Source organism: Meriones unguiculatus (assembly GCF_030254825.1).
Source record: "Meriones unguiculatus strain TT.TT164.6M chromosome 13 unlocalized genomic scaffold, Bangor_MerUng_6.1 Chr13_unordered_Scaffold_28, whole genome shotgun sequence".
NCBI classification, from domain to species: Eukaryota; Metazoa; Chordata; class Mammalia; order Rodentia; family Muridae; genus Meriones; species Meriones unguiculatus.
Genome location: NW_026843644.1, coordinates 5,829,782 through 5,855,323, shown reverse-complemented (window position 1 = coordinate 5,855,323; position 25,542 = coordinate 5,829,782). Strand labels below are relative to the sequence as shown.

The following is a 25,542-nucleotide window of genomic DNA, read 5'->3' as shown; positions in this document are numbered from 1 at the left end:
GGACGGGAGATGGTGGCTAGTAGAAAAGGGAGCACAAAAGCTCCTGAACACATGAGTAGTCATCTGATCTCCTCTTGCTTCTTTTTGTTCATTTCTGTGTAAAATGCATGATTGTTTTTATGCATGTCTATATGTGTGTGGGCACATCAGTAGTACCCAAAATGTGAAGGAAAGACATTAAGTTTTGATCATCATCTTTAGATGCTGCTCTTTTGGTGTGAGGATACTAGAAAATGAAAACAAAAGTTCTGTTCAGTTCATGATATTCTAGGGCATGATGGTGCAAAGTTGGACAACAAACAAAAAGCAAGGGGCTCCTAGAGAAAAGGGAGATTTCAGGTAGAGACCTGACTCTAGGTAGTAAAACCCAGAATTGCCTGCCTCACCAGGCTGCAGCTGTCATAGCTCCCTGCGGTCAACAGCTCTATTAGTCCTTGGAGTTCAGTTCTTTTGCTGCTGCTAGTGCCTATGATTTCCCAAGACTGCCTCTATGGTGATGCAAATTTACATGAGCCTCCCAAGCCTAACTACCTAAAGTCGAGATTTCCTTCCTGACTAGTTTTGGAGGCACATGATTAAGAAAATTCTTCAGTGTCCTCTGTAAACCAAACAATATATTATACAGTGTCAAAAACAAATCAAAACACATATATTATGCAAGTGTCGTATTGTTACGCCCAGTTCGTAGGACCCCCCCCAAAACACCAGGAATTAACTCTGCTGCAAAACTCATGCGGATTTTTTTATTACAAGATCGAGCCTGGGTCACAGCATTCTCTCTGGTTGAAGAGGAGGAGTATGGATCCATAGTGTACGGTAACAAGACTTTTAACGGGAAAAAATGTAAGCAGGGAGTTACATGCCTTGGTGGTACATGATTGTGTTAGTGAAATGACTGGTTTACTTTAGGAACCAAGACAACAAACAGTTCTGGCCTGGCCATGTGGGGCAGTTTCCTAGTAACTGAATCTCTAGTGGGCAGGAAAAGAATGTAGTAAAGCTAGTTCCTTTTGCCAGGTGGCTGGACTTGTTTGCACATGGCTGGCTTTCCTTCAGGCTTGTTCTTTAAACTTTAAACCAATACTCAAAATTCTTTGGTCTCTCAGTGTCACCTGTTTCATAAAAATCACGGGATATCCTGAGAGCTCAGTGACAGAAGGAAGTTTATGGATGCCTCCATGTTCTTCTATGTGACAGTAACCAAGAAGTCACATGGCATTTATCTCTTAATGAAATCATTAGAAAAGAACATGGCTAATTCATGGTTGCTTCCACGGTGGTAAGGTCACCAACCAAAGGAGGATCAAAACACATGATTCCATTGTGCTTAAGATCAATGTGGTGGTTTGCAATTCTTGGGTCAACATCTATGCTAAGCTAGTCCAACCTGAGAATGGGGCTGCTTTGCCTCTAGGAAGGTTAGCTCAATAAAGGACAAGGAGTTCAGTTCAACCAGCCAAGACTGCTATCTTTTTCAGGGCTATGATATCAGTATAGACAATTAGCTATCAGGTGATATCTGAAATGAAATCTGTCTTCTGTAACAACACCCAGTGCTGTTAACTCCCATGCTCCCTCTATCCACCTTTTATTTAAAGCTTATTTCTACAGATGTTAATTAAAACATATTACAGGATTTTCTGCTTTCTGTCTCTTTTTTCCATGCCTGTCCAGATTCTCTTTCCAATACCTTAAAAAAGAATGTGTAAGTATGGACCTGCATATATAAACAAAACATACTGAGTCTATTCCTATTGCTTTTGTGGATAAGGTTTCTGTCCTGAACCCTTTCTATAGGATATATAATTAAGGAGCTCATCCTTGCCTGACGCTAATTCTCACATTGCAAGAGACTTCTACTCTACAATGCCCAAAAAGTGTCTTACCCTGAAGTGACCTGAGCTGTCTTGGACACAAACAATAGGGAGCATGGGGTGGTGAATTCCTTAGATAACACATGGTGCTGGAATGCCCTGAGGTTCTGGAGCTGTAGGGAGGACTATGGATATTGGACTTATAAAATCAGTCTCCCTTTGTTCTGTGGACCTCCCATTATACCATTGACCTTGGATATTTCCTTTGATTACTTTGAAATCTTGAAGTTCTTGCCTCCTCTTTCTGAACACCATGACTACAGGCCTGTGTTACCATGCCTGGCTTAGGTGGTTTCAACCTCAGTGAGTTAGTAGAATATTGGGATAAGTGTAATGAGTACTTACACTTAACTATATTGAGAATCTACTTATGTCTGTTAGGCTGCTTTTTGCTATCTGTTGAATAATGGCAGAACTCCAACATACTATGATGAGTGATAAACAAATCATGTTAAAAATTAATTTTCTTAATAATTAAAGGTGAGGATTTTAAGCCAAACAACTGCAATTGAACAAAGCTTTTTTTTTCTATTAGTGTAGTTATGACCAGAGCCTGTGTCCTGCCTACCATGACCATTTGCACTCAGTGACTTATTCTCAATAAGCACATTAAAAGTACTGAGTTACTGAGGTAGACCATGCCCAAATATATTGCAGGCATTAGGGAGGCAAGGTAAGCAGATATAGTATGTACACTAAGTTCAAGGTCAGCCTGAGATTCATACTAAGAATATTCTTTGGAAGAAAAAAGAAAACAATGGTTGAAAATGAAATTCCTTTTAACTATCTATTACAATTTATTCATTTTGTACCTGGACTGTATCCACTTCCAAATCCACCCATCCCCTCCCACCATCCCCATCTCCCACTGTGCACCTACCCTAGTCCACTGATAAGGGAGTAGGAAAAAAGAAAAAGATAGTTAAAACACAAATTATTAGTGAATACTAGAAACAAATTAACATATTTAGTCAGTGTGAATAATTTTGACCAGTGATTAATATATAAGGTTATACTTTATCTTTCTTCCCACAGGTGAAATTTGCTAAGTGAAGACATGATAAAGCATATAAATGCAGGCTTATTACAAATAGTTCTAAGACGGTTCCCAGCTCCTAAGGAATATGGCCATGGAGGCTCCCATGTAGGAGACATAAACATTGGTGAAGACAAGTATGTGAAGAGAGAGAAAGAGTGAGAGAGAGAAAGAGAGAGAGAGAGAGAAAGAGGGAGAGTAGAAAAATATAGAAAGAGAAAACAAAATATCTGGCTACATAGGGAAGAGCCTCTGGGAGAGGGCAAGCGATTCTACTAGACTGGAAAGTTAAGGGTATAGGTGGGGAATGCCAATCATGCCATTGAGAAGGTAGGGACTGAGGGATGCTGGGAGAATCCACTTCTGTCAAAAAGGCACCTCAGCAGCTTGTCTCAGGTGTAAAGCACAACATATGATAAGTAAAACATCCATTAGGTTTAATAGCTTTAGACAGCAGAGAAGACATAAACAACTAAGTAATCTCACCAAGCTCTATATTAAAAATTTCCTGCCTGTAAACTCTTTCCCCATTCTCAGCTATTTCTCTCCTGCAAAGTATTCAAAGAATGACATTATCTTATTGAGCAGAATATATCTCATTTAATGGGATAGGTCTTTTCAACAATGTCATTCCAGACCAGATTAGAATTTCATGGAATCCATTGATTTACTAGATGATCACCTAAGGGAGATATAGGAATGTTTATTCAGAATATCCTTATTCTTGCCAAGCAGAGAGGTTACAGCGATAACAGAGTGGAGACTGAGGAGATTTAAAACCCAATTTGAGACCACGAAGTGGTGGCCTGCATGGCATTCTGACTAACACTTACACGTATCTGCGAAGAAAAGGAAAGCATTGAAGAACTGGAGAATAGACACACCATAGGTGTGTAGATACATAGAATACAGTAGGAGGCAGCTTGTCCTCAGGTACAGCCCAAAAATTAATTGCACTCTGGGACTTTCTTTAACATCCAAATCTCCTTCCTTTATAGTTCCTCTATGCTCTACAGGAATCTGTAAATGCCTGAATTCTCCAGCCTTCTATTGACCACTGTTTTAACCTCAGGCTCCCCTGACAGCAACCTGCACAGCATCTGGGGTCTTCACCACTCAGGGCTCCTAACTCAATGTTTGCATGCATCAGGGGAACAGAATACAATCCACTTCAGAAAAGTTGGTCTTCATGCCTTCAAGTTCATTTTCTCTCTTTGCACTAGGCATAATTTCCAGAAAGAATATACCTGACATATGTCTTGGTGGGTTCCCATTGATACCTATTTACCACCTGTGAGATAAACTCAGTCTGGTGGCTTTGGTCCAGTGGTCAGGCACTTTTAAAACACTTGTATTGTCAGTTGCTCTCCTGGCCATTTTTTGGATACTTCCATATTTTTGTGAAGATAGTGGCTCAGAAACTTCTTTAAGCACCAAGCCTAAGTTACTTTCTTATGTTCTCAATTTTCTCTTTCTTCTGAGTCATCAGGGCTGAGTTAAAGATGTAGTTAGGATCAATCTTTCACACGTAAACGCTATTCATCACACTTTCATGGGGCTAAACATGTGGCTCAGTGCCTAGGAGAACTGCCTGCACATTTTCATTTTCAAAGAAATTTTATCATTGATATTGCCATGAATTCATCAATTATTACATAACAATATGTTTATAATGTGAAAAAAGACAATGTTTTAGCGATACAATATCTCAACTAATCTTAATGGAGCATCAGGGAAACAGAGCTGTAGGAAAGGATTTTGGTGTCCAAAGCTGGAAACCAGACCTCAATCCTCATATTGAGATGACCAAACGATATGTGACAAAGTTGTCCCCCACTCTTTACAAATCTGACATGGATTAAAACCACATAATCCTGTCACATGCACACACCAGAGGTGTTTCTTTTTAAGTAAAATCCTTGCTGTTACATTATCTAGAATATTTATGCTATATATTTCTTATAAAATGCAGTAATTCAAGATGAAATGACAAATGGATGATTTGGAGGAACATACAGAATTACAGAACGTCCAATCATATATACATGTTCATATCACATAAAGCTATGCAGTGAGGTGCAGTTGATTACTGATTAGATCACTTCATTACACCTCTATGAAACATGAAAACAAAGCCTTGAGTTACCATATGAAACACATTCCTAGGGCTTCTCTTCTGTATCATTCATTCATGAACGTGAAGCCTATAGAAATGTGCAAAGGTTTTGTTATACTAAAAACATTCACAAGGTTTTCTCTCCAATATGATTTCTTTCAAGGCTTTGAAAAAATGTGACAAGGGTTTGCTGGTTATATTCATAGGGTTTCACTCCAGTATGAAATCTTTCATCCATTTGGAGATCACAGCAATGTGCAAAGGCCTTACAACGTTGAGTATATTCATTGGGTTTCAATCCAGTATGAAATCTTTCATGCCTTTCGACATCACTACAATGTGTGAAGGCTTTACCACCATGATTATGTTCACAGGGTTTTTCTGCAATATGTGTTCTTTTATTATTTTAGAGATTTCCGTGTCATGAAAAGGCTTTCCCACACAGATTACATTTTTATGGCTTCCCTCCAGTATGTGTTCTTTTATGCACTTCGAAAGAACTGGGTTGTGAAAAGCATTTAACACACTGATTACATTCATAAGGTTTCTTTGCAGTGTGAATTCTTTTATGCCTCTGAAGACCACTACAACATGCAAAGGCTTTACCATATTGATATCATTCGTAGGGTATCTCTCCATTATGGGTTCCTTTATGCCTTTGAAGACTATTGGTTTTGAAAAGGCATTACCACATTGATTACATTCCTAGGGTTTCTCTCCATATGTGTCTTTTTGTGCACATGGAGGCTACCGGATTGTGAAAAGACTTTACCACAGTAATTACATTCGTAGGGTTTCTCTCCAGTATGTGTCCTTTTATGGACTTGGAGTGTACGGAGGTATGAAAAGGCTTTACCACATTGAGTACCTTCATAAGGTTTCTCTCCAGTATGTGTTCTTTTATGACTGTGGAGATTACTGACTTGTGAAAAGGCTTTCCCACAATGATTACATTTGTAGGGTTTCTCTCCAGTATGAATTCTTTCATGTCTCTGGAGAGCACTACAACATGCAAAGGCTTTACCACACTGATTACATTTACAGGGTTTCTCTCCAGTATGTGTTCTTTTATGCATTTGTAGACTAGAGTGCTGTGAAAAGGCTTTGCCGCACTGAATACATTCATAGGGTTTCTCTCCAGTATGTGTTCTTTTATGACTGTGGAGATTACTGACTTGTGAAAAGGCTTTCCCACAATGATTACATTTGTAGGGTTTCTCTCCAGTATGAATTCTTTCATGTCTCTGGAGAGCACTACAACATGCAAAGGCTTTACCACACTGATTACATTCATAGGGTTTCTCTCCAGTATGTGTTCTTTTATGCATTTGTAGACTAGAGTGCTGTGAAAAGGCTTTGCCGCACTGAATACATTCATAGGGTTTCTCTCCAGTATGTGTTCTTTTATGCATTTGGAGATTTCCCTGTTGAGAAAAGGCTTTGCCGCACTGAATACATTCATAGGGTTTCTCTCCAGTATGTGTTCTTTTATGCACTTGTAGTGTACCGAGGTTTGAAAAGGCTTTACCACATTGACTACATTCGTAGGGTTTTTCTCCAGTATGTGTTCTTTTATGAATGTGGAGGTTAATCAATTGTGAAAAGGCTTTCCCACACTGATGATATTTAAAGGGCTTCTTTCCAATATGTGTTCTTTTATGCCTTTCGAGATTTTTATCCTGTGAAAAGGCTTTACCACACTGATTACATTCATAGGGTTTTTCTCCAGTATGTGTTCTTTTGTGCATTAGGATATCACTGGGTTGGGACAAGGCTTTACCATACTGCTTACATCCATAGTGCTTCTCATAAATATGTCTTCTTTCATTCCTGTAGGGATAATTGGGCATCTGTAAGATTTACCATAGTCATTACACTGATGAATCTTTGTGTCGGTGTAAATTAAGTTTGCAATTTCGTCTAATTGTAAAATGAAGTTGCCTCTTAACCTTTTATCACTTTTCTTACATTCATAGTTACCCCCTTGACTGTGGGTGTTTTGTACCTTCCAAGATATCTTTGGTGGCAAGAAACTTTATTACATGGCTCACTTTTAGCATAATTTTCTATGTAAGTGGGTTTTCACATATTTAAAAAGACCTTGAAAGAGTCAGCTTTACCACAGTGACTGAATTCATAAATTTTTCTGTAGTTGGATTCATACTACATTTGTAAATGAACCATAATAGAAACAACAGTTTCCACAGGGCCAGAAATTATAGGGATTTTCTCTAGTGAGTCTTTCTTTTTTTTTTTGGCTATATTCCCAATTAGTTTGGAAAACTAATCAAGTATATTAGTGTAATTTATTAATAGTCCCCTGCTTTGCCTAGACTTTCTGAATGTGATACAAGTTTATGATTCATTTTTTATTAATAATGAATGAAGGAACACATGAAAAAATATAAACTTATAGTGTTGTCACCATCATGCTTTCTGTTGTATGCATGTATAGGATAACTTAGAAGCACATGGTGATGTGCTTCTGGAAAATGCCTACTCAGGAAAAGCAGGCTTTGCTGGATCCTTCCAAAAAGTATCTCAACAAAGATGCAATGACGGAGATCTACAAGAACATCATAGCTATGGAGGACATGATGAATATTCTTTAACAATTAACTAATAATTTCATTGTGAATAATTATTAATAAATTCAATGTAAAGTTGCACCACATTCAGAAAGTCTACTCAAAGTAAGGACTACTACATATTTTCTAATTGTTCTGGAAGAGCGAGGTATGTTTCTTCTTTCCATATCCATACCCTCACATGACTTGTATGAATTATGACAAAAGAGATACCTATTAAAAGAAGAATAACAAATGAAAGATTCCCAAATCCACAGAGTTTGACTCTTTGCTTGTCAAAAACATGTGCTATTGTGATTATGGTTCCTCCACAACAATATTCTTGACTCTCCTACCTTCTGTGTAAATTAGCTTAGCAACTTCCAGGATTTGAGTAAAATCACCTTTGCTATGGAATATTTTCTCACAAGGAGGTTTTGAATATTAAATTATCACCTATTCAAAGAATATGCCTTTTGCAGTATAAGTGGTATGATACTCAACAAATTTGAATTTTTAGAGTATCTAAAAAGGGATATCAGTAATGATTTATCATTTTTATAGAGGAATTTTAACACTGCATTTGTAAAGTGAACCAGAATGAACAGAACAATTTCCAAAGTTCCAGTATTCATAGAGATATTCTGTAGTGTGATTTCTTTGGCTATATTCTCAATGAGTTTGGTCAAGTAATTAAGTATATTAGTTTAATTTATTAATAGTCCCCTGTTTTGACTAGACTTTCTTAAAATGATGCGAGTTTATGATCCCGTTGTTATTAGGAACGAATGAATGAACACATGAAAAAATATTAATTCATATGGTAATCAGTATCATGCATTCTGTCATATAGAAGTATACTATAGTTTAGAATGCCCTAGGAAAAAATGGGGCAGACATACCCAAGAAGAGTAGATGAATGGAAATATACAAGCTCAGGGCTGAAATCAATAAATTAGAAACAAATAAAACAATTCAAAGAATCAATAAAACCAAGAGCTGTTTTTTGTTCTATTGTGAAAATCAAGAAGATAAACAAACCCTTAGCCAAACTAACTGAAAGGCAGAGAAAAACTATCCAAATCAACAAAATCAGAAACAAAAATGGAGACAACAACAAACACAGAGGAAATCCAATCTATCATTACGTGGAAGTACAAAAGCGTATATGCCAGAAAATTTGAAAATCTAAATGAAATGTACACTTTTCTTGATAGACTTCATTTGCCAAAATTAAATCAAGATCAGGTAAATAGACTGAACAGTCCTATGTTTCCCCCTCCCCAAATAGAAGTAGTCATCAAAAGTCTCCCTTCCAAAAAGAGCCCAGGGTCTCATGGTTTCAGTGGAGAATTCTAGCAGATCTTCAAAGAAAAGCTAACTCCAGTTCTCTTCAAACTATCCCACAAAACAGAAAAAGAAGGAACATTACCAAACACATTCTGTGAATCCACAGTCACATTGATACCTAAACTACACAAAGGCCCACCAAAAAAGAGGACCTCAGTCCTATCTCTTTTATGAAATTAAAAGCAAAAATACTAAATAATATACTTGCAATCTGAATCCAAGAACACATAAAAGATATCATCCACTAAGACTGAGTAGGCTTCACCCCAGGCATGTAAGGGTGGTTCAAAAGAGGGAAACCCATCAATGTAATCCACCATATAAACAAAGTGAAAGAGAAAAACCACATGATCATCTAGATGCCAAAAAAGCATTTTACAAAATCCAACACCCATTCATGTTAAAGTGTTGGAGAGATCAGAGATACAAGGCACTTACATAAAAATAGTACAGGCAATATGCAGCAAGCATTTAGCCAACATCAAACTAAACCCAGAGAAACTTAAATCAATCCCACTGAACCCAGAGATGAGGCAAGGCTGCCAACTCATTCCTATCTCTTCAACATAGTACTTGAGGTCCTAGCTAGAGCAATAAGACAACTAAAGGAGAGAAGAGGATACAACTAAGAAGGGAAGATAAAGTATCACTAATCACAGATGATATGATAGTACACATGAGTGACCCCAAAAATTCACCAGAGAACTCCTTCAGCAAAGTGGCTGGATACAAAATTAAGTTAAAATAATCAGAAGCACTCCTATATACCAAAGACAAAAGGGTTGAGAAAGAAATTAGGGAAACAACACCCTTTACTAATGACATGAAGTACCTTGGTGTGTCTCTAACCAAGCAAGCAAAAGACGTCTTTGAAAAAAAAAAAACAAAACAAAAAAAAAAACTACAAATTCCTGAAGAAATAAATTGAAGAGGATAACAGAAGATGAAAAGATCTTCTGTGCACATGGATGCATAGTATTAACATACTGAAAATGGACATCTTGCTAAAAGCAATCTACAGATTCAAGGCATTTCCCTTCAAAATAGCAACATCAATCTTTGAAGACCTGCAAAGAACAATTCTCAACTACATATGGAAAAAGAAAAAACCCAAAATTGCCCAAACAATTCTGTACAACAACAATTAGTCTGTAAGTATCAACATCCTTGATCTCACGCTATACAACACAGCCATAGTAATAAAAACTACATGATATTGGCATAAGATCAGAATAGTCGATCAATGGAACCAAATGGAAGACTCAGAAAAAAACCCACACACCTACAGTCACTTGGTTTTTGACAAATAATCCAAAATCATACAATGTAAAAAAGACCAGCACCTTCAATGATGCTGGTCTCACTGGATATCTACCTGCAGGAAAATGAAAATAAATCCATACTACTCACTCTGCACAAAACGAAAGTCCAAGTACATCAAAGATATCAACATAAAACCAGACATAAAAGTGTCCCAGTTTAAACTCTAATCCTTTAGAAGAAAAAGTAATGGCAGGAAAGCCGACACAATCAGAAAAATATTTGGCAGAATATGATACATGCATCTCTCAGGAGACAAGAACGGAAATGAGCTTCTTAAGGGGTACTACATGGAGAGAGGAGGGAGTTTTACTGGGACAGTAATAGAAAGACAGGTTGGAGAGAGAGAACTGAGGTCAAGATCAAATGAGCCAGAGAATAAAAAAGAGCCTGAAGATTAGAAAAGACGGATGGAGTTAGTTTGAGACTATACAAAGCAATTAGGTGACAGTAGAAAAGATAGATTTAACAAGGAAGCTAGGAGAGGAGTTTGAGTAAGAACAGGTGAATTGAATCAACCATTTATGAGCTCAGAAAGAATAAGACAGGATTTGTCTATTTAGCAGTAATTCTCAGAGGCCAAAAAACTCCTAGGCCTAAGGTAGGTTGTATGGAACCTAGAATCTGCCCTACCCAGGCGTAGGGTAGCAGACAGAGGGGCAGTAATCTTTGGAGACCATGATTTCTAGATTGAATAAAAGTCCTTTTTACAGTAATATCTGTTTAGCAAAGGTTTCACTGTCTTCATTCATATCAAACTGCCTTGAAAACAAAATAACAGCTTACATTGAGGAACATGAGGTTGGGAGAATTTAATATTCCTTAATACTCTAGAATACTGGATTCTTTACACTATTGCTTTCCTTTAAAACTCCTGGGACACATTGAAAATTTTTCACAGGTATATTTATATAAGCTTCCATGGGATAATTACCTTACATATCTTCTCGAACTTTGACACTGTTCTTCAATATTATGGTCTTCCCAATTGTAGCCTAAAATATATACCAGAAAGAGTTGATATTTTACTGAAAATTGGGGAAAATTTAATTTTCTCTCTTCAAGGAACTTTAGAAACATGATTAATTTATTCTTCCTCATTCCAATTGAAATTACATAAGAGCATCATTGAGAAAAATCAACAACAGATGTCCACTTTAACCAAATAGTGAAAGAAAATTTACTGTCTTACCTATGGCTGTAAGGTACTTGTAGGTGTCTATAATCACATCTTTGTAGAGATTCTTCTGGGAAGGATCCAGCAAAGCCCACTCTTCCTGAGTGAAGTACACATTCACATCATCATAGGTGATAAAATTCTAAATTATTCCAAATATGGGTATAAGTGAAAGCACAGTAGTGGCAACAATGTAAAAGTATACTTCATTGACAATAAATTCATATAGTACTGGTTCTTCCCTGAGTTATCTCCTGATAGAGAAGTTCTGATGTACTCACCTGGTCATTTTAGAAGTAAACTAAATGAGGAGGTTCATCTCAATCGGAAACCTTTGAATAGAATTTAGTCTTACAAGAGAAATGTCAAGTAACAGACATAAAGTAAGAAAGTCAAGGATGGTGATGAACAGTACAGACTGCAGATCACAGAAATTGTATGCACAATTACTAAGTACAATAATTATGGACAAGCTCTTGTATTGGCTCATGACTTTAATTCTAGTAGTCAGGAAGCAGAGGTATGTGTATTTCATTGTGCTGCAAGGTTGTCTGGCCTCCAAAACAAATTTCACGACATCCAGATGAGGTAGAGTTAAGGCCTTTATCCACTGCAAAAAAAATCATTCAATTAAGAAAGATACAAAGAACTCCATGGTATTTCTGAAGTTCCAACAAAGAATTGTGTATTCAATACAGTTCTATATCTATCTTCCAGAAACCTGAAGTGTCCCAGTTTAAACTAATATTAATGAAAGTTTACTAAAAGGGAATGCATGTTCAAACAGGTACAAATGGACAGATGAAAACATTAGTCCTGGAATATTTGTCCATTAATGAGCAACATAAGACGGCTGAAGTGGATCAACAATGAAAAGCACTTGTTGGTCTTGCCAATAACTGGCCTCAATTGCCAGTGCTTACATTCAGGCTCACAACTACCCATTACTCCAAATTCTGAACTTCTGAGGCCATCAGCTGACTATTGTAAGGATCAGGTACACAAAAGCTGCATAGTCACACATAAAGGCAAAATACTACTCATATTCACCCAGTTAAAAACTCAAAACAAGAACAAGAGGCAGGAAGAATGTCACACACCTGCAATATAATGACTCAGAAGTCTCAGGGAGTGTTAATATCATGAATACCTGACATCCTTAGACTAAGAATATATTCTCTGGCAAATATTAATACATAAAGGTGGATGTGGATCAACACAAGAGCATATGCTAGGCCATGCTTGCATGGAGACTAAGGCGGTATAAGGGGGATCTTCCCAATATCTTTGTTAATGCAAAACCTATTCTCAGGATCTTCTCTAGTGCTCCAACACTGAACACGTGTGGCTCCTTCCCCTCCATACCATCCAGCATACATGAACACCCTAGCCAAGCAGGTCATTAAAATAGCAACACTCATCCAACACACTTTCTGAAACTTCAGAGTGCTAACAGAACCCCAAGAACAAAACTCCCACATATCAGATCAGCACTTAGTCCTATAATTGCCCCAAACCCAGATGCTTAGACACCAGTTTAGGAATAGATTCAAGAACAGTCAGGGAATATGTCACCACCTGAGCTCAGCTATATTACCACAGCAGGGACTAACTATCTGAAATTTACAAAACTTTTTACAGAAACATAAAGGAATGTATCTTCTCATCATTTCATGAAACATCCTCTATAATTGACCACATACTCAGACACAATGTAAGTCCTAAGAGCAAATTGAAATAACATCCTGTATCCTATCAGACCACCCTGGCTTAAGGCTGGATATATATATAGCATCAGAAAGAACACAAAGTTTACAAACTCATGGAAAGTGAATAAACTTTGACCAAGTGAAAAATAAATGGTTTCAAACAGAAAAAAAAATTGAAAAGCATAAAATTCATAGAAAATAAATACATATCACTTGCAAACTCATGGAAAAAATGAGGAATGAAAAGAGATGCTAAGAGGAAACTTCATAGCACAAAGTGCCTACATAAAGATATTAAAGTGGATTCATGCCATCAAGGTAACAGCAGACCTGAACAGTCTAGAACAAAATATGTTAGCACACAAAAGGAGTAGAGATCAAGAAATTATCAAACTGAGAGCAGAAAAAAAAATATAAAGAGATGATAAAGAATCCAAAAAATAAAGTTTTGGGTTTTTGAGAAAATCAACAAGATGGAAACACTCTAATCAAACTAACTAAAAGAGAGAGAATATATCAAATCATAAAATCAGTAATTGTATTAAGAATTTTTGTTTCCTTAAAATTCTACTCATGTTATGTCAATGTGTTTTTCTTTTAACCCCAGGCATGGAGCAAGAGGCTGCTTCAGTTTGTCCACAGCTGTTACTTATGATTGTCTCTAGCAGGCCTGAGGTTTTGCCACCTGGATATAGTTATTTCTTAGTCTTGTGGAAAAGGTACACATGACAGAGCCATGAGAGGGCCAGGGGTCTTTGAAGAAGGAAGAAGCTGCTGCTCTTCCTGATGCTGTTTACCCAAACTGCTGCTCTGTTTGTCACTGCTGGTTTGTTGGACTGCTGGATATCCTGGTGACTAAGAGGTATTGCCCCAAAGAACCTGGCCACCCTAAACCTCACAGAGCAGCTTAAGTGGACTTATAAATCTTTCCCTTCTAGCTTTTGTTCTCTTTTACCGAGTCAGGGTGTTGGAAAGAATAAAGTTTTGAAGATAGGTAGAGATTAAGAAATGGATAAATAAAAGAAATTTAATAAAACAGTTCCAATTGCTGTTTGAGTGGACTTCTAGAATCCAGATGACAGAGACTGGTAATGCCCCAAAGAAGTCAATTGGCCTAACACATTTTGTGTTCTCTTTCAACAGCTTAAATTGTGGCATTCCTGCTCATTTCATTGCAAAGCAAAACGTTTGCTTCTTACAGAACAAAAACAAAAAATACTAAACAACCTGTGGCCCATCCCTTCAAGGCATCTGTTCACATGCTTATCCTTCAGGTCACCTATGCCTGTGTCCTTACATCAAAGTACCCACTACTGTGTGGTTACATCTGAAAGCCAACACCCATTTGTGTTCTCCTAGACATATTTTTTTTAAGGAAAGACTACTTCAGCCTAGAAAGATGAACTTCTGTTGTTATCTCCATACCTGACATCAAGATATACTAATAGCAATAGTAATAAAAACTACCTGGTGCTGGCATAGAAATAAGCTGAGTGATCAATGGAAACAAATCAAAGACACAGATAAATAAATACAATGGAAAAGATAGCATCCTCAACAAATAGTGTTGCTCCAAATACATGTTCACATATAGAAAAATGCAAACAGATCCATATTTCTCACTCTGCAGAAAACTCAAGACCAAGTAGATCAAAAATGTAAACAAAAAAGCCAGATTCCCAAAATGTGCAAGAGGAGAAAGTTGGTAACATTATTGAACTCATTGGTCCAATAGACAACTTCCCTAACAGAACATCTGCAATGCAGGCGATAAGATCTACAATTAATAAATGGAGCATCTTGAATCTCAAAAGCTTTGTAAAGCTATCAAGATGAGAAGATGGCTATCTACAGGTTGAGAAAAGGTCTTCACCAACCTACATCTGAAAAAGGGCTAATATCCAGAATTATGCTAAAGATATCAAGAAATTAAGCACCAACAGACCAAATAATACAATTATTAATAGGATACAGGGATAGAGAATTCTCAACAGTGCCTAAACACTTAAAAAGGTGCTCAACATCCTCACTCATCAGGGAAATGCAAATCAAAACTGTCTGTGAGACTCCATCTTACACTTGTCACAATGACTATGGCCAAAACCTCAAGTAGCAACACATGCTGGCAAGGATGTGCAGAAAGGGGAACACTCCTCCATTGCTGGAGGGGGAGCAAATTTATATAACCACTTTGGAAATCAATCTGGCACTTTCTCAGGAAACTGGGAAAAGTCACACCTAAAGACCCAGCTATACAACTCCTGGGCACACACCTGAAAGTTGCTCCACCATCCAACAAGGACATTCCCTCAACCATGCTCATAGCAGCATCATTTCTACTAACCAGAAACTGGAAACAATCTCTATGCCTCTCAACCGAAGAATGGGTAAAGAAACTGATATTTACACAATAGAATACTACCCAGCCATTAAACACAAGGAAATCATGAAATGTTCAGGCAAATAGATGCAACTAGAAAAGATCTTCCTGAGTGACATGACATAGACCTGGAAAGACACACAGAGAAGACAGTAGTAAGCCTCAAGAACAACATAAACAGGACAATGAGAGTCCCTTTTAGAGGCCAGAGCCGCAGAGTCTCCTCCTCACCAGGGAATCCACACTCAGAAAAGCTGACAGGGCAAGGGCCTCTGCCCAGGGCACCACATATATACTGGCTCACAATCCATCCCACTTCTAACACGTGGAAGTCTCCTAGCTCAGCAGATCAGCTTTTCTGGGACTGGCAACAATGAAGCCTATGGTCTCCATGGCAAAGCTTGTTGTCCTGGATATTGATCAATTTAGAAGCACCAGAGAAGAATCTTGGAAAGACTCTGCAAGGTACTTTGTAATGGTCCTCCTTCCTGGTTGTGTAGCTTCCCCAGAGTCCATCATCATTTGCTTAAACCAAGCATTTGGGCCTCAGGGCTCTGGCAGATCCTCTACTGGAGGATTAGAGATCAGGGGACTCAGACAGCACAAACCATCTCAGCTCTGCCCTAGGGCAGACAGAGCCTCAGCCTAGTAAATTAGTAGTTGAATAAATGTTTCCACTCTCCCAGGGTACATGTTTATTTTACAAGTCACAGGGTGCTGCATGTACACATTTCATTACCCTCTCACTGTCCAATGCAGCCATCTCTACCTCACAGCTGAGAATTCCTGCATCACCCCTCAGTCAAATGCAAACAGTAACAAAAACTGAAGCCTAAAGGAGCCTTGAATTTGAAAGAAAAGAGTAGCAAATAAGAGATGAATGAAAAACTAAAAATTAAATAACATGATTCTTCCTAGGTATGGTGGGGAGAAAATTTATTATCCCTAGAAAGGCACACACACCGGCAAGTACTTCTGGGAGAGCCCAAGGTGAACACATCCCTGAGCCATGGGAGGACAGGGAGGAGAGGAGAGGGGCACGCCAAACTATGAGACTATGACAGTAAATAGATGAATCAGATCAGGGAACCAAATTGCTTAAATAACAGAAAGAAAGGCAGCTGGATTAAGGGCCCGAGCTCTGGGCTAGAGGGCAGTGTATGCTAGCCATAGCCTGTATACAGTGAGGGACTCAGCGATGCTGGGCAAACCTGGTAGCTAATTCTGCTCTGAATTGTTAAATAGGCACCTCAGCCATTTGTCCCAGGATTTCAGTCTTAACAGTGCCCAGGTCGCCACATGCAGTCTGCTCACAGTCCATCCCACTTTTAACACGTGGGACTCAGCTCAGCAGGCCAGGACAAAGGACCTCACAAGCAGCTGATGGCTGCCGGTTTCCATCCAGCCCAGGAAGGACCAACTAAACCAGCTCCTGCTGATCAGCCTCCTGCTCCACCACCACGTTGGTGGCAGCGGCCACACACTCACCATGTCACCTCTTTGGAAGTCGCCTGAAATCCCCTCACAGGAACCAGTAGCTGAGCTCAGACTACAGCACCCCGAACATTCCAGACAGCTCAACTTCCAAACCAAACCTAAAACCTGGCACATGGAAGAACCCTCCTCTTCCTCTGAGTACAGGATCCGCCCAGAATTCCTGATTGGTCAGTGAGCCTTGAGCGACATGAGCACCTACCCTAGGGTCACAATGTACTGAAGAGACAAAGCATAGTGCTTCCTGGCCCAGGAGGAATGAATGCATGTTTGCTAATTACGAAGAGTAGTGAGGGCCTAGCTTAGGGAGGAAGCTGAGGAAAATCCTCTGCTCCAGGCAGGGACTTTGGATCCATGATTCGACCTTTGGGTTCATATGTGGAGAATCAGGGTCACACCTTTCCCAAATCAGCAGAGATTTTTCAGTAGATTTGTTCCTGTTGTCTAATAACCTACCCTTCCACATTTCAGCTCTCTGTAAGCTCTTCCTCCTCCTGGAATCAATTGGGATAGCTTGAATAGCCAGTTATTCAACTTGCAGCGGAGTGAACAATCTGTCCACAGGCAGAAGGCTATCACGAATATTAACAATTAAAGAGCGATTTTAGGAAACAAAGGAGATTTTTTTGTGACTTCACACTGGTACAGGTTAACTACAGCTACTTTTCACCTGGTTGGTATGAGATAACCTTGGGAGAAAAGCAGGAAACAGATGATAAATAATTTGGAGCATGTGTATCATCCTCATGATAAGGTTAGTTCTTTGTTCTGACTCCTGATTTGTTCCTCTATAGGCCACACAGGACATTTATTGATCATGTACAACTGATTACCTCACTTCACATTGTTACTGTCAACTCCTGTCACAGCAAGAATGCTTTCTCCCTCTTTCTTGCCCATTCCCTTCGGTGCTGTGACTTTAAAAGCTCCAATACTGGTCAGTTCTCACTTTGTACACAGTTCCTCCTTTATTTGTAAGGCACCAATAAAAGTCAGAGAGGTTGGAAAAACTACAGTCCCTTATAGGTCCTAAAAACCACTGAACCCCTTCTTATCTCTACTCTAAAGCTGCCCATCTACCCCAGCCTTTCCCACAGATGATATTCTCCCTATGAGAACTTGGACTTTCTGCCCATAAAGCCCTGGTACTAGGCAAGGAGGTTCCTGGTTTTACCTGGGCTAAGTCCCTGACCTGCAGTCCTATTTGGTTGATGAACCACTAGCCACATGGTCCAGTTCCATTTCCCCTTTCTCATGCACAGGAATGGCTTCTTCATATTCTCTTCTCTTTGGGAAACATCTAGTTTCTCCACTGATATTTGCCCTACTCAAATGTCTCATACCAAGGAACACTAAGAGTGATCAGAATGTAAAAGCGATTCCCCGTATTTCTTTTCTCAAACTCCTGTGTCTTTCTCTCTTCCTGCTAGCCCACTAAATAAAAATACTCTCTTGTTTTTTTTTTATACTCTCAAAAGAAATGTGAAAATTAAACTGTAAACCGTAAGGTGATGACATGGTATGAAAAATTTTAATCATAATTAATTCTCTATTTTATCTCCTTTTAGATAAGGACAGGAAAAACTCTCATTTTAAATTGGTATGGATTTTTCTAAAAATTCCAAGTTATATTTTACAACATGCTCTACAATATTCTCCAAACCTGGTCCAACATAATTTTTATATGATGCTAAAATTTCAAGGTTACAAAAGTCTATTCAAATTAGCTAATTTAAAATGTATGTCTAACTGCCTGTGACTTTATCTATTCCTAAATTAATAAATAAATGCTATTATTCCTGCCATGAGCTGCCTGCGATCCGGATATACCACTAGGCTTTCTGGCTAATGCATTTGGTAAAATTAATTCAAAGGTAATTTTAAAATTGTTTAATCATGTCCTACTATAGTGTTGTTTATTCTAAATCGCACAGCTTGAGGGTTAGTAAGTAAAAGTTTTGGCCAAAATACCTTTAAACTATATGATATAGTTCCAAGCATACTATAAATTAATATCTGTTAATTTGAGAGTCATTTATTTATTCATTTTAAAACTTGGTCATTATGCTATATCTTCACTATCAAGGTTAAAATATTCTTTTTCTTATTTTCTAAATATAAAAACATTATTGATCTACAATACAGCCTTAAACTTGTATAAGTTATAGACTATGTTTATGACCTTTAAGGCTCTACCTTGACAGGGACAAAACCTAAAGCCTTAATATTTGATGGATAACAAATGCAAGTTAACAGATCACACAGGATCAATTGTTCAAACATGTCCAAAATTATATTTATAGTCCTACAGGTGCAAACATGGTCTCACTGCAATCTTAATTAAACATCTAAGGATGGTTCCTGAGTCACCATATAGGATCTGGTAAAAAGAATAAGAGAGGTGCCTTCCTGACAGGCTCATCTATGGCTTAAACTGTGCTCAAGATCTTGGATGCTGCTATGAGACTGTTGGCATTCCCACACAGAAAACAAGAGTTCTTCAGTGCCCCATCTTGTGGGGGTATAGCCAAAAGTCAACTCTGCCAGGTGACTGCTTGAAATACAGCCAAAGGAGACACTGGTCCCATGGCTGCCTCAACAAGGTATGACTACCTGCTAGCAGACTAGCTTCTGGTAGTCAGAATGCTCCCATGCATGCTTTTTTTCTATGCGTAGGCATGGAGGCTCAACCAGTACAAGAGCCACAGATACTTCCAGCCTTCCTGCTCCTTGGCCTGGTAGAGAACAAATGGCTCCTAGATTCATCAAACCCTACCACCCTTGCCCAGCCCACGGTAACACTTCAGGTCTGTTTTGATCTCACACTAGAGTTCCTTGGTCATATTGTCAATTTCTGTGTTGGGAGACTTCAGATGCCTTCTCAGTTCTCTTCATATGCAGGAGACCAGGCCTTAAGCCTCACTGGTAGAGTTGTAAGGTCTAGGTAGTCTAGTTTGCTTCAGGCTCAAAAAAGAAGCCTCAGATGTAACCTTTTGCCATCCCTTTGGCTAAAGAACAATAAATGTTCACAAAAGTCTCACATATGTCTCATGCTAAGTAACTAGATACAAAGGCCTATGGAGAAGAAGTTTAAGTTATAAAGCTTCTACAAAATGTTTGAGGGTCTAAGAAAGTGTTTTAAGGTTGGTAAATGCAAGTTATAAATGTTTGAGGGTCTAAGAAAGTCTTTTAAAGTTGGAAAAGACAAATTATAAGTGTTTGAGGGTCTAAGAAAGTGTTTAAGATTGATAAATATAAACTTAAAAATGGGTTAAGCCTGTTTGCCATAATGTATAAGCGTAGTAAAAGTTAAGACCAAGTGAGCTTTTGTCCCTTCTACTTCATGAAAGGCTTCTGCCTTTCCGAATCTCACCTTCAAAAATGTTGATGCAGATAACACAAAGGTGTATGTCTACCACCTTTTCAAAAATGTGTATTTCAATGCATGTTACACTGGAGATGCTACCATGTGTAAAGTTTTATCTCCTTTATAAAACTTAAGAGGGAACCTTGTAAGCTGCAGAAAAGCCACCTGAACCCACCTCTCAGAACAATTAGGCTCCAGATAAGTACTGGACCTATTTTCTATCTTAAAATGTGGGATTCCTCCCTCTCCCTTCCCTGGTTTTGGAACTCCTCCTTTTTGGCTACCCAGTTGCTATATCCACATATCCAACACCAGTTAACTGATGCTTTTTCTTTCCATGTTCTGCAGAAATGTTCCCATTTGTCTGAGAGACTGATGGGTATCTTTCCATTTTCCTGGGAAAAGGAGGAATCCTCCCTTTTGGCGGACCCCCACACAAATGCCCTCCCTTGGTTGAATCTTTTTTTTTTTCTTTTTACCAACAAGGTTTCTTGGCTTTCCTTTCCTCTCCTGTGTAGGGTGTTTCCTCTGAAAATCTTAGTACTAGGTGAGGTGTGTCTCCCTGTGGCACCTGTGTTGTAAGCAGTGATTAATATTTACTATTGATTATCTTTTATTAAAGCTTGCTGTTAATCCTATTCAGCTGTATAAAATATCACCACATATAGACCTGGTTTATTTAGGTAACCTAGAACACAATGCTGGGCAATAGTTACACTCTCCTAAACCTCCAAACCCTCATAGTTTCCTAACACTTAGATTTTACCCATTAAACTTGCTTTTTTTTTTTTAAATCTTAGGTCTGGTTCATTCTCTCCATGCTGTTCCAAGATCTCTCCTCCACGTCTCTCTCATAGCTCTCCTCAAGCCTTGCTCTAAGCTCTATTCCCATCTTCCTGTCCTCTGGCTCTTCCCTTTCTGCGTGCTTCTTTTCCCTGCTCAACATTGTGCCTAGTTACTTTATTTTGGATGTTTGCACAAAGTTGAGACAGGTGATGTTTAGAATAAGTATCACAATGCAATGTCTGGATTGAAACAAGACAGTAGGGGAGAGAAAGCAGCATTTAAATGACCAAGGGTAAAGTGTATACATTTCAAAAGAACATTATACCAACATTTCCCACTCTAAGTCCAATAAAATGCTCCTTTTCTTTCAATACAATAATAATTTTGAAATTATGAAAACTGTTAGGTAAAATCTACATGTGCAATGTCCAGTGCATGTGTATTTAGCAACATAGGAGAAAGAATCTGATAATCCTATCTATCTTGACAAGTTTAACGTTCTATACCTAAATTAACTTTTATCCATATTGTTATTACCTATATGAAAGCATTTCTTAACTTCTAAACAACTTAAGCTTAATTGTGGCACTATAACTCTTTGATCTTCAACCCCATCAGAGACTTGAGAAGGAATAAAATTAGGTATTAGAGTAAATAGGAAGTGCATGTCAGCAACTTCCAAAAATTAAAAATTGACAGAAACAGTTTTCTGCCTGAACAGTCATCCATAACTCTCTGTAAGGTTGGAGCATCATCTTCAGCCTTCTGGCTCAGAATATTTTACAGACATATATGTGAAACAGGAACTATTTATGACTTGCTTACCCTGTCTTGGCAGAGTTCAGCAGTCAACTTGTTCTGCTTAAGCTTGCCCATTTTGGGCAGAATTTGTATGTTGTGAAGAAAGGGTTATATCTTTACCTGAGTGGCTTGTTTGCCACATTTGAAGCCATTTCCATATGGAGGTTCTTCAATGCTCATTATCTTCTTTCAAGTAGGTGGGGTGGTGTCAGGAAATGACCTGTCTCATTGTCAAAGAATCTTTAAAATAATAAAGACATTTTAAAATGCCATGTTCTGTAGGTTTCTGAAGTTTTTGAAGACTACCTATCTTTATATCATCAATCTGTCTACAAAATCATATCTATCTGTTCAAGCTCAGATGTAAGCTCATGTGATAAATTAGACTAGTGTCTGACATGACTATGAATTAAATAACTAGCAATTAACTTGCATTACCTAATATCCTAACCAGTTTTTAATAGCAGTTTAAAAGTATTGGAAGTAACTTTGAATTTGTATCAATATAGTAAAGCTTATACCAATGTATCAAAATTACTTATTTTTGTATCAGTATGCAAATTTCTATACCAGAGTTAAAATTAACCTTACTTGAGAATAACAAATAAAACCCTAAGTTGAGTAGATTCAATAATATACCTTTTATCTTATTCCTATATGATATCCCTGTTTACTATTTTCTTTTTAACCACTTTTCTCCTTATCTAAGAAAGATAGAAAAAAGAAAAGACAGAAATCCCTGAGTATAACCTTGTTTCACTCTGAATATGACCATTATTAATTATAAACATCTCCCAATGACAATAAAATTTCATAGCCATAGCAAACAACCAAATACACACCCAACCCCCTTTAAGGAAAATCAGACGTTGTTCTCATGGATTTCTTCTAGCTGACATTTTGGACATGTAGAAATCCTGTAGGGGGCCCAAGTAAAATTGGGAAAAAAATGGTTAATTAAGCAAACAATAACATTTGTGGTCCAGTCTTTGAATGTTGAGAAATTTCAGGCTTAATAAAAGTTCTCTTTGGACCAGTCTAAAATACTGGACCAATTAAGATTAGTAGCTTTCTTCAATGTTCTTTTGTGAGCAGGCTTTGATGAGATACAGCAGTTGAAGCAGTTGAGGCAGGAACAAGCAGAATGCTGGGACATGCAAGATGCTGGAACAGATGTGTCAATGTCTCAGCATGCTGAAGAATGATTCTGTTAGGTTTGATCCATCATCTCTGGTGTCCATTTCTTTTGTTCTGCAAATACATAATTTCACACAAGCATTATAGAGTTCTAAAATTATGAATGTATGAGATGTGTAGGATGCAACTAAATTGTAAGGCAATTCTATCTATGCAAATTAAAATATTAGAATAGTATATTTTACGGACATTTTAGCCAAGGATTTATTGGCCAAGTATTGTTGAATTTCTGGCTAGAGACATTTTTTTAAATCTCTCAGTTAGTTTTAGAGTTGTTCCCGTGTAAAGGGATCAGAGCAATTCAAATTACCATTATTATTGAACATAGAGTCATTATCCTGTTGAAATCAAAACAAGGTTGGCTAAGTTAAAATAGCTTTTTGGGCTCTTGCATGCCTGTTGTATTAGGCCAAGTTGCTACCTATTTCCCTGGAAAATCCTCCCATTACAGAGAGAAGCTGGTTGTCTTGATCAATAGAAAACCCATGTTTTAAGTAAACTTTATATAAACTCCTTTTTAATTGAGAATATAAGCATAAATTAAGTGGCTTGTATCTGTTTAGAAGTTTAGCCCCAGATTTTTTTAGATGGTGTAGCTATGTGTCCTTTCCCTTTTTTATACAGAATGGGTAGTTATGCCTTTACAGCCAAACTTTATATAAACTCCCTCTTACCTTAAGCATTTAAGCATACCCTAGGCATCTGGTACCTGGGCTTTACATTGATAATGGCTATTTTGTAGCTTGCCCCTTTTTTATACAGAGTGGACAGCCTTTATAGCCACACTTTATATAAACTCTCACCATTAAGCATATAAACTCTCTTACCCTTAGCATTTTAGTATATCCTAAGCATCTTGTACCTGGGTTTTTACATTGGTTTGGGCTATTCTTTGGCTTCCCATCTTTTTGATATGAGATGGACAGTTTTATTTTTTTAAACATATGAATATAATTTTTCATTTTTTTGACTAAAGTAGGTTGGCATGTACTTTGCCATCTTTAAGCCTCTTGTGTCTTTTTTACATAAGCATGGCCAGTATTTTTTCCCTGTGAAAATATCTCATGTTTAAAAGGATAAGGCAGTTTCCAGAGCAGTGTGACATTATCTCTCTTTACATAAACCTAAAATATATGTGAATCCAACCTTTAGATCAGTAAGTACATAACATCTATTATTAGGAAAAAAGAATTTACATGGTAACCTAGAGGAAAATCTTGTCATTTTGAACCTTAGAGTATCTCTGCAAGTGGCTAAACAGCAGGAGTTGCCATCTTGGCTTTTATTATGTAAATTAGTTTGATCATGAACTCAGAGACTTGCCTGTTTCTTTTTATTTCATGTTGGGAAGAAAGGCATGTGCCTTTACTACCTTATCCAAATCATTATCATTGTAACTCAAAGCCCTTAAATAAAAATCAAACAAAGAGACAAGGAAATTTAAGTTTAGGTTCAGTTGTGCCAATTTATGCTGTAACTAACAAAGCTCAGTTGGTTATTTTAGTTGAAGTTTTAGTGAATTGATGGACCCTTACCTGAAAGAGCTGACAAGTATCTTGCAGCCAGAGAGCTTTGAATTTTAGCTTTTATTAATCTAATTATTAGGAAGAGTGCCCTTTTTCTTGTCTGTAACTTAGTATTCCAATCCTTGTTTTTCTGTTTGTTTTTTTTTCCCATTTTTCTCCTTGAACTTTCTTGGAGAAGGCAGGAGAAGAACCATCACAATTAAACATATTGTAACTAGGTCCATTACTATGACAGCCAAAATGAAGCCAAAAGCAGGTAAAACACCCTCTGCCATGACATTTTTAAAAATTTAAGATGCAGTTCAGGCCAAACTCTGTCTAGAAGTTTTTCTGCCTCCAATGCCTCTACTTCCCACCATGGCTGCTGAGCTGAGCTGAGCTGAGCCAGCCACAACATAAGGAAGCCATGCATGTTTACCCCTCAGTTAAACTGCTGCAGCAGTCAGTTTTGTTATGGAAGTCTCAGGTCTGCCCACAGGAGGCTATTCTTTGCTCCTTGGCTGGTTTAAGAGTATCTCTTAAAGAGACAGTAATTGACCTGGGACTTTTTAGGTTTTAAGTTTGGGTTTTATCACTGGGAGCTTATTACAACCACCAAGTTATGAGAAAGTGTGATTTAAAGGGTGTGGATACTTAGATTAGTTGGGCATCATTTGTTGCAAGTTGCTGTTAAAATGTACTATTAATTATCTTTTAGTCAGGCTGGCTGTTAATCTTAAACTGCTGTGCAAGAAAATCACCACACAGACACGGGGATTTCTTTAGTTAACCTAGAACACAGTGCTGGGCAATATTTACTCCATCCTAAACCTCCATGCCTTCATAGTTTCTTAACATTTAGA

The 25,542-nt window shown here is 37.8% G+C and overlaps 2 protein-coding genes across 2 annotated transcripts in view; both read right to left on the bottom strand.

The window, feature by feature from the left end:
- LOC110541544 (zinc finger protein 120-like) overlaps positions 1-5,665 on the bottom strand; it is a 34,067-nt gene extending 28,402 nt beyond the window's left edge. Inside the window, 1 exon segment of the mRNA XM_060376058.1 lies at positions 5,633-5,665. Within this exon segment, the coding sequence (XP_060232041.1) occupies positions 5,633-5,665 (33 nt within the window).
- Positions 5,472-16,930, bottom strand: LOC132650720 (zinc finger protein 431-like). Its single transcript, XM_060376057.1, has 4 exons — positions 16,904-16,930; positions 11,456-11,582; positions 11,198-11,258; positions 5,472-6,856 (listed from the first exon to the last, which is right to left on the bottom strand). Exons 1-4 carry the CDS (start codon positions 16,928-16,930, stop codon positions 5,692-5,694), a joined length of 1,380 nt encoding a protein of 459 aa, XP_060232040.1. The 3' UTR covers positions 5,472-5,691.
- Positions 16,931-25,542: the final 8,612 nt, after the last annotated feature.

What these genes read in the sequence shown, in the direction of transcription:
- LOC132650720 (XM_060376057.1), bottom strand. Translation starts at nt 16,930, where the DNA reads ATGGAAACCGGCAGCCATCAGCTGCTT. An exon ending in CCGGCAGCCATCAGCTGCTT is followed by an intron (nt 11,583 to 16,903) that starts GTGAGGTCCTTT and finishes GGAATAATTTAG; the next exon opens with AATTTTATCACCTATGATGA. An exon ending in AGTTCGAGAAGATATGTAAG is followed by an intron (nt 6,857 to 11,197) that starts GTAATTATCCCA and finishes TTATCCCTACAG; the next exon opens with GAATGAAAGAAGACATATTT.